General features: G+C 36.5%; 1 protein-coding gene across 1 annotated transcript; it reads left to right on the forward strand.

The window, feature by feature from the left end:
* The first annotated feature begins 6,148 nt into the window (after positions 1-6,148).
* On the forward strand, positions 6,149-8,782 carry LOC131630969 (transcription factor KUA1-like). Its single transcript, XM_058901710.1, has 3 exons — positions 6,149-6,648; positions 7,672-7,880; positions 8,010-8,782. The coding sequence occupies exons 1-3, from the start codon at positions 6,363-6,365 to the stop codon at positions 8,502-8,504; spliced, it is 990 nt and encodes a 329-aa protein (XP_058757693.1). The 5' UTR covers positions 6,149-6,362; the 3' UTR covers positions 8,505-8,782.
* Positions 8,783-9,026: the final 244 nt, after the last annotated feature.

Here is a 9,026-nt window from a genome sequence, read left to right on the forward strand (position 1 = left end):
CAATCTTTAGAATTTAGTTTGAAAGATAATGGGAGGTGGAAATCATAAGGAAACTTAGAGAAGAAATGGTAGAAATTCCTATGAATGTGCTTTGGGAATTTGGAAAATCTTTGGAAATATCTAAGGAGATTGAGAAACACTTCTAAACGCATAGGACTTTTGTAATTCATATATAGAGAATTGGAGAGATCGAGAAATATTTGAGTAGAAAATAGAGTTTGTTCTTGGGAACTTGGGTGACTATTTTCTTCCAACTATTTTGTAATATTGTGTAACAAATTTTGAAAGATTGTTTGATCGAACTGAGTAAAAAATTATTGCGCTCTTGTCTTTTATCTTCTTCTAGCTTATTGTATATTTTCTTCACCCATGGTAGGTTATTGTGTTGCTCGAGGTCATTTATTTTAATTGTCATTATTCTTTGTCCCCACACATCAAAATTTTTGGTGTGTTTGAACTTTAAATTATTCTATTATAGATTTAGTTTACAAGTGAGTATCATGGATTCAGATTAGAGATCTAGAAGTTTTCTAGTGAAAATAATTTTGGATTGTAAAAAGTGAAGATGCAAGCAATTTTAACTCAGGAGAAATATACTAAAGCATTAAAGGGTGAGGCAGCAATGCTTACGTACCTAACACATGCAGATAAAAATGAGATAATGGATAAGGCCAATAGTGTCAATATCTTATACCTTTGAGATAAAGTTCAAAGGAAATTTTCTAGAGAGAAGATTATGGTTTTGATATGAGTAAAACTTGAATAATTGTATTGTACCAAGTATTTGACTCACAAGTTCTGTCTGAAATAACAACTCTACTTATTTCAAATGGTAGAGAAAAAATTCATAGTCGAGCAGTTTATAGAATTTCATAAGATCATTGATGATCCGAAGAATATCAAGGTGATGATTGTAACGCCCTAAACTTCTTTCAGGATTACCATCTGACCCCACAAACCAACACGTGTATTTTCAACATGTTTATCCTCACTCACATGCATTACAAGAAACTTCCCAGAATATCACCCATCCAAATACTACTCCAAGTCAAGCATGTTTAACTGTCGTGTTCTTATCTGTTAGGCTACGAAAAAAAGATGCATCTTGTTGGTATAGGTAGTACCTATCAATCCTTATAAGCCTTCCTTCAACCATGCAGTCTTATACTTGCACAGCCTCAGGATCCCTCTCATTCCTATGTGAATTTGAAGACTACTCCTCACCCTCTTAGGCCTTGGGAGTGTCTCATTGTCATGCATCATTCACCGATAACCACTCCCCGTCCTCGTTGGCCTCAGGTGTAACATGCCCACCAGCTTTCGCTTGGTTCGTCCCTGAACCATATCATACTAGGAGAGGTGTGCTCTATGACCATTTGTAACGCCCCATACTTCTTTAAGGATTACCGAATGACCCCACAAACCAACACGGGTCTTTTCAACATATTTCTACAATAAGTCTCTATGCTTTGACGATAACAATACATATATTTTGTATGTAACAATGTAGTTTCTAATGGTTTCTTGAGTGTGCAGATACAGTGTCCTAAGAGATTCTGGATTGTTATCCGTGAAGAATCATCATAAACAAGCAAGGCGCTTTAGAAACACCATTTGCATCTGATTCTGAAGAAACATTAGCAGTTCTAAAAAATACCGAATGTTCATCAAAAAGTGGTGTTACGATGTGCTTCTCAAAAAAGAGTTGTTGCTTCAGAAGTCACAAGTAATCAGAAGAAAGAACTTTGTTAGAGCTTCTGCTCCAAGATCAGAAATCAACATACAAGAGTGAGATTTCAAGTTAAGTTCAGAAGTTGACATTTGTTAATCAGAAAAGGTCAAGGCTTAGAAGATCATAAGCGTCTTCAAACAATGAAAAGATGTGTTTCTTAGATGTTCACATATCTGATGAACAGTAGCAAAATGCTTCAGAAGCCTATGAAGTTATCATTCTAATACGAAGTCTGAAGAAATCAATCTGAAGACCAAGTGCTAATGACTCTGAAGACATGGTTATGAAGACTCTTAAAACTTGAAGCTCTGAAGACCCAAAAGCTTATTTTCTTTCTTCCAACTTATGTTGTTAGCCTATGAAGTTCAAGAAGAATAGAAGATAAAGCTATGTAGTACGATGTACAAGGTACAGATGAACGTTTAGTTCCATTACCATAAAAGCACGGACAAGACGTACTGCACCATTCACATCTATGCTTGATTTTATCCGTTAGGATCTAGTCGTTGGAAATCAAAAGGACCTTCTTGCCCTCCAACGTCTCTTTTGAGAAACTATAAAAAGAAGATCAAATCATCCAACAATGTTGACGACAACTAAAAAGGTTGTTGCAATCATCACGATGCTAATATCCATACTGCCATAATGGTTGTTGTCATTGCAGTTGTTATCTATTGCTTGGTTTGAATGTAACTCAACCAACAGAGATGGAAAAGAATCAACTGATACAAAAAAAGAACAAATATTCATAAGCCGATGATTAAGAAGCTTCTGTCAAAAGAGAAGCTGGAGCTCAAGCCAATTTGAATTTCTACTGGGCCAATTAGTTGATGTTAATGCCTAAGTTGATATACAGAAGCCAATCTGAACAAAGAAGATGAAGAATGAAGATTCTACAAGATGCTACTCAACTATAATCATATACATCTTGATAGAAATCAGAAGAAGCAAGGAGTTGTTGCTCGTGACTTTCTCAACAAAGAAGATGAAGAAGAAGAACACTACAAGATGTTATCCAACATATAATCATATAATTCTTTGTAGAATAATGTAATGAACACAAGAGTTGTTGCTCGAATTGTGTTTTAGTTCTAGGATTCTTCATGTAAATTGCTTTAACATAAGAGTTGTTACTCATAATTATGTTAAACAATATGTGATTAATTAATTGTGTAATCTGCTTAAGAGAAGCAATCATGTAAACACAAATCTTATCAACTGTATGCTGATGGTACCTTGAGAGATCAAGTGAAGATCAGAAGCTCGAGAAGACAATGACAGTGAGTCATTATGGAAATCCTCTTAGAAGACCGAGTGAAAGTCAGAACTCTAAAGGGGTAAATGAATGTTATATCCGTTGAGATCAATGAATGTATCATTTCTTGGGGTTAGTCACTTGCGGTTGCTTGTGCATTGTTGTTAGTCATATGTGGTTGCTTGTGCAATGTATTATGAGTCACCCGTGGTTGCTTGTGCAATTGTAATCAGTTTGGTTATAGTGGATTAAGACCTTGAGTTCAAGGCGAAATCACCTCGGAAAGGTGGACTGGACTAGCTTGAGAATTTCTAAAGTGAACCAGGATATATCATGTGTTCTTTGCTTCTGTTTATTATTTTCTGATCATCGTTTAGTCAGAAGCTATAATAAGACTCAAGTTTCAAAGAAAGCTGAATGCTTCTGAGAAAAGCTAAGATTCTGATAAATAAGTTCCTTGTGTTTTTCTCCACCTCCACATGTCATCTGCTTCATTGGCCTTCTTCCCCCTAAAGGGATTCTTGATGGATGCCATGGTATCTGAAGAAAATACAAAAGATAGTTAGTGATCATTAAAGGAATATAAAAAACAAAAAACAAAAAAGATAAATTTCCCCTCCTCACAAAATATTTTTTTCCTCTTGATCATCAGCCACGTCCATTACTGCACGAGTATTAATCAGTTTCCCATCCTACATGGAGAGCCTCACATTTGAAGGATCTTTACCTTCTTCGTAACCCAAATGCTCCTAAAAGGTTATCAAGTCTTCTTTCATCAATACCTCCTATATGGTCAGGGATTAAGAAGAAATGGCATATGTGTGTGACTCTTTGTTGAAGTGGCTCCAGAACAAACACTTATGGATCCTATCATTACATTTAGCCGGTTTTAGAGAAGAAGGGTTGGTTGAAGAATGGCCAGTTGAAAAAAGTTCTCCATGAGGGACCCTATAGAACATAGAAAGGGCCTCTAGAGTCAGGGGAATCACCATAAGGAAGCGATCCATTGAGTTCTTTTAACTGTCCATATAGACACCAAATATTTTAGATGCATGAAGCACTAAGATCAACCCATGTCTACGACAAGGATACTTTGAAGTGCAAAACACAATGGAAAGGTTAAAAAGAGATTCAGAGATGGTTCTTTCTCCTAGTATTCCCACCAATATTGAAAGATTTTAATAAAGGTCCAAGCTACCAGATGTAGTTGGGAATGAGAAATATTTAAGTGCCTTAACACCCTTTCCTCGAACCCACTGAAGGGAAACCTAAATTTTAGACGAGAAATTATGCATTCATAAATAGTAATGGAACACCTATTGAAGTAACCATAAATTATCTTGCAAGTATCAACATTTGAAACCAAAAAATCAGAGGACATACCCATTTCTACGTGAGCATCATCCACATTATCCATACTACCAAGGAAGAAAATCATTCCCATGAGTTTGGGATCCATTCATTCGTATAGGCTAGTGTCTGTTGGCTTCATCAAACCTGCATGCTCCAGTATGTCTTCCCAAATGTCATGAAAAAGATAATACTGACCAGAAATTACAAATTGACATCGAAAATTATGGTGATCCTAGTTTCTATATCACTAGGGTCCCGACCATGTGCCACACTAAAGTTGTTAACAAAGTAGCGAGTAAGTCGCTCGTTTCGAGTCGTAGTGGCACCATTCAATTCTTGATAGAGGAAGCGAGACAAACAACCATATCTCTCATAACAAGATTATCGGAGTTCATCTTTTCATCTTCTTCAGAGGATCCATTAGTACTTCCCTCAATATAGGTGCTAGAGGGTCCACCGCCACTCTCTACAGAACCCTTTCGGCACTCGAACTATCTCCAAATTTGACAAGATTTGAGTTGAGTCGGTTAACCTCTAAAGGATCGACATTTGGAGCATATGGATTTTCATATATTGCAGCTGATGAAGAATCTCCACCACCAGACTCATTAATCATGTTTGCGTGTATATTTTCTAGATTTTCCCTATCAAAGTTAAGAAAACTAAGCAGCAAAATGTAAGAAAAGGGGTTAGAAATGGTATCTCAATAAAGAGGCGAAATGAATGAATGGTGAAAAGCGAGTGAAACTTGAAAAAGATAGTGAACCAAAAACGGATAACCCTGATAAACGGAGGGATGGCGAAACCAAAGATCACTGGAGCTCAAAGAAGAAGCAAATTGTTTACAAGAAGTAAATAAGTCTTAATTATAAGAAAGAACAAAAATTGTTTGGGAAGGGAAAATAATATTTATATAAGAGAATAATGGAGATGAATATTCAAGAGTCAAGAATAAAAGAAAATGGAAAGATGAAAAAAACAGTCAAATCTCGTCTCTGAAATGTAACAACACTTTGGTGCCCTCAAACACCCTAGGGGACAGTGTCACACCATAACCTATGAACCTAAGGCCTCATGTAAGAAAATTTTGTGAAACATTTAAATGATAAGACTAGTATTTAATGCATTTGCTTCCCGAGTCTCTTCCACTCTCAACACTAGGATCTCGACATAAAGAGTCTGACCCGATTTCTTAAAAGGCTCCCCCCATGTCACACCATGACAAATCTTTGATGCAACTGTTAAGGACTGACCCCAAGCCAAATACAAAACAGGCCCAATTACCATCCATTGCATATAAGTTATCACATGTGCAATCTAAAGTATGATTATGATCATAATTCACTATATTCGTCTTCATTTACTCACTTATTTATTCTACAAAACCACATTAGAAATCTACAAAACCCTATCATACACAATTTTCAAACCTATCAAATAGATAAAATAAAATTATCATTTAGAGACTTCATGCAAAATTCTGAATTTGTCTATCTAGCTGAGCTCTATTTTTTATGTCTAATTTAAAAATATTTATATGATTTACTCATTGAACTAAAATTTACACACTATTTAAAATCAAACAAGAAAATAATTGTAAGTCAGCCATTACGTAAACTTTTTAAAGACGGTGTATGAAATATGAAAACATTATTTAATCAACTTGATGATAACTCAGTTCCAAAACCCACCCAATAACACTACAAAACCTCCACCACGTCATCAAGCACCGAACCAATCCACGGTCAGAAAAAACCTAGCACGTATCATAAAAAAACACCCGCGAAGCATCTTATCCCCACTTCTCTTTATCCACGACAAGATAAATGGATAGTGTTGCATTGTTTCTCTTTCTCTTTTTCTCTCCCATAGACCAAACAAAAACATAATAAACACAAAACAAAAACCTATTCGGTACTAATCCCCAACCTTAAAACCTCACAATTTCATGTCTCGGATCTTGTAATTCGGATCCTCAAAACCCGATAAACCTTCCCCTCGTTCGATCCGGTTCAGAAAACCATGACACGCCGCTGTTCCCATTGCAGCCACAATGGGCACAACTCAAGAACGTGTCCCAACCGTGGTGTTAAGCTCTTCGGGGTTCGATTAACCGATGGGATCCGAAAGAGTGTTAGTATGGGTAATCTTAGTCATTATACTGGTTCCGGGTCTGGATCCCTTCATACCGGGTTAAATAACCTCGATTCACCCGGTGAAACGCCTGATCACGCCGCCGTTGCTGACGGTTACGCCTCTGAGGATTTTGTTCCTGGCTCTTCTTCGACTTCCCGTGAAAGGAAAAAGGGTTTGTTTCTTTAACCTTTTTTTTTCTGCTTGCATGTATTTTTGTTCTTCAATTTTGTGATCTTAGCTTGGATTGGTTGGTGTGTATTTAGAATTGTGATTAATATTTGTATTTTTAATTTTTTTGGTTGGTGCCAATAATTGTATTTTTAATTTTTTTTGTTGGTGCCACTGTTGGAATAACTTTATTAGTGATTGTCTTTTATGTATGAATGATTGGAATGTTTGTTGTATTAGATATGCTTGTTTCATGAATTTTGAATGTCTAATGTTTTGAATGTTGGTCTAAGAAATGGATTGATATTTATGTATTTATTAGTCTTAAGTCATGTGCTTAAAAAATAATGTTTCTCATGTGCTTCAAGATTATACTGTTTAGTTTCTGTTAGGTTGATGTTTGTTTAATTTTGAGGTTTTATCCTAATTATGGGGGATGCTCTATATTTATGCATGTATTTCACTGTCTCAGCTATCTAAACTAGGCTTTTTGCACTAAAATGTTTTTTGATTAAAGCCTTTGATTGATTAAATGTTAGGCTGTGGTAGGTGTTTTAGAAAACCTTGCCTAACTTTTTCTTTGGGGATCAATCCCACCGTCCACTTGCGGGGGGCCCATTTTAGCCAGAGCCCTAATACGGAAATTGGCTAACTTGATTTCACCCCTAATGATCTGCAAGTATTAGTAGAATATGTTTTTTATTTCTAGTCTTGCAAGTACAATTCAGATGGTAAAAGACTGCAGGGAGTTTTGATATGTTGGAACTTGGGTTTGAATCCGCAATTCCTCATTTATCTACACTTAGAGTGTGTGAGTGTTTCACTGCTAGGCTCTTTGAAAATAAAGAAGAAAAAAAATGTTTTTTCATTAGGTTAACATTTTTTGATGCCTAATAGCCTTACCTCATATAACTAGGTTTTGGACCAGTACAATTTAGCTGAGTATGCATTTTTTTTAAGTTTATATTACAGTCAGTTTCGATGGGGATTATGGAAAATGGGCGTTTGATTTTTAATCTTTTTGCAGGCACTCCCTGGACTGAGGAGGAACATAGAATGTTTTTACTTGGATTGCAGAAGCTTGGCAAAGGTGACTGGCGTGGAATTGCTAGGAACTATGTTATATCAAGGACACCTACTCAGGTGGCCAGTCATGCTCAGAAATATTTCATCAGGCAAAGCAATGTGTCTAGGAGGAAAAGACGGTCCAGCTTATTCGATATTGTTCAAGATGATGTTTGTCCCCTTATTTGCAAATACTTTATGCATCAAATATGTGTTTCCTTTACATTATATAACTTCACTTTTCCTTTGGAACCCTCTAATTTTTCTGGATTTCTTGTATTTTCATATTTGATTTTGCAGGCAGCTGACACTTCAATGGTACCACAAGACTTCATGTCAGCTAATCCGCTTCAGACTGAAACAGAAGGCAATAACCCTTTGCCTGCTCCTCCCCCACTCGATGAAGAATGCGAATCCATGGATTCCACAAATTCAAATGACGGAGAATCTGCCTCTATCCCATTATTAAAGCCTGATAGCAATCCACTGCCATCATCATATCCGGTAGTATATCCAGCATATTATTCTCCATTCTTCCCATTTCCTCTTCCCTATTGGTCTGGATACAGTCCTGAGCCCGCTCCTAAGAACGAGACACATGAAGTGGTGAAGCCAACCGCAGTACATTCCAAGGCCCCGATCAATGTCGATGAACTCGTTGGCATGTCAAAACTGAGTTTAGGAGAGACTATTGGCGACGCCGGCCCCTCGACTCTGTCTCGCAAACTACTCGAAGAAGGACCTTCTAGACAGTCGGCTTTTCATGCAACACCAGCTTGTGGGACTGTTCTGTGAGCATTATTATCATGTGGTCTTCTGTGTAATTCCTCAAATATATGTGGTTGTGGAATAACCTTAATAATTTTTATTTGTCCTTTCAGAATATGGTTAACCTAGTTTGTTTGTTTGCTAGTAGACAGTAGCATCTAGGAATTACTTGGGTTTAAATTATAACTTCATGTTTGTTTAGTAGTTTTCATTTCTCAGGGTTATGTAAAATTGTGCAGTTTGACAATCTACCAAGGTTTGCGACATGCTAAAATTTTGTCATCTGGAACAGGATTGTTTTTTTTACAGGGCAACACAGTACAAAACCATGATGCATATTTGTCATCTGAAATTATTTATTTAAATTATGTGAATTGCTGTTAGTTATGACTGCTGAAATGAACCAAGTGTTGGTGCATATTTGGATTAGAGGTAAGTTTGACAAAACCATGATGATATATTGTAATTTCAGCAAAATCTCTGAGAAACCAAACATGCACAACTTCCTTTCTTAACGTAAAAGCTTTTGTTGATGCTTGTGATTTGTTT

This window comes from Vicia villosa, unplaced genomic scaffold (assembly GCF_029867415.1).
Source record: "Vicia villosa cultivar HV-30 ecotype Madison, WI unplaced genomic scaffold, Vvil1.0 ctg.000756F_1_1, whole genome shotgun sequence".
Lineage (NCBI taxonomy): Eukaryota > Viridiplantae > Streptophyta > Magnoliopsida > Fabales > Fabaceae > Vicia > Vicia villosa.

Excerpts from the sequence above, each read along its gene's own strand:
- LOC131630969 (XM_058901710.1), top strand. The coding sequence starts at position 6,363 with ATGACACGCCGCTGTTCCCATTGCAGCCACAATGGGCACAACTCAAGA. Across the intron at positions 6,649-7,671 it reads TTCCCGTGAAAGGAAAAAGG|GCACTCCCTGGACTGAGGAG; the intron begins GTTTGTTTCTTT and ends ATCTTTTTGCAG. Across the intron at positions 7,881-8,009 it reads TCGATATTGTTCAAGATGAT|GCAGCTGACACTTCAATGGT; the intron begins GTTTGTCCCCTT and ends TTGATTTTGCAG.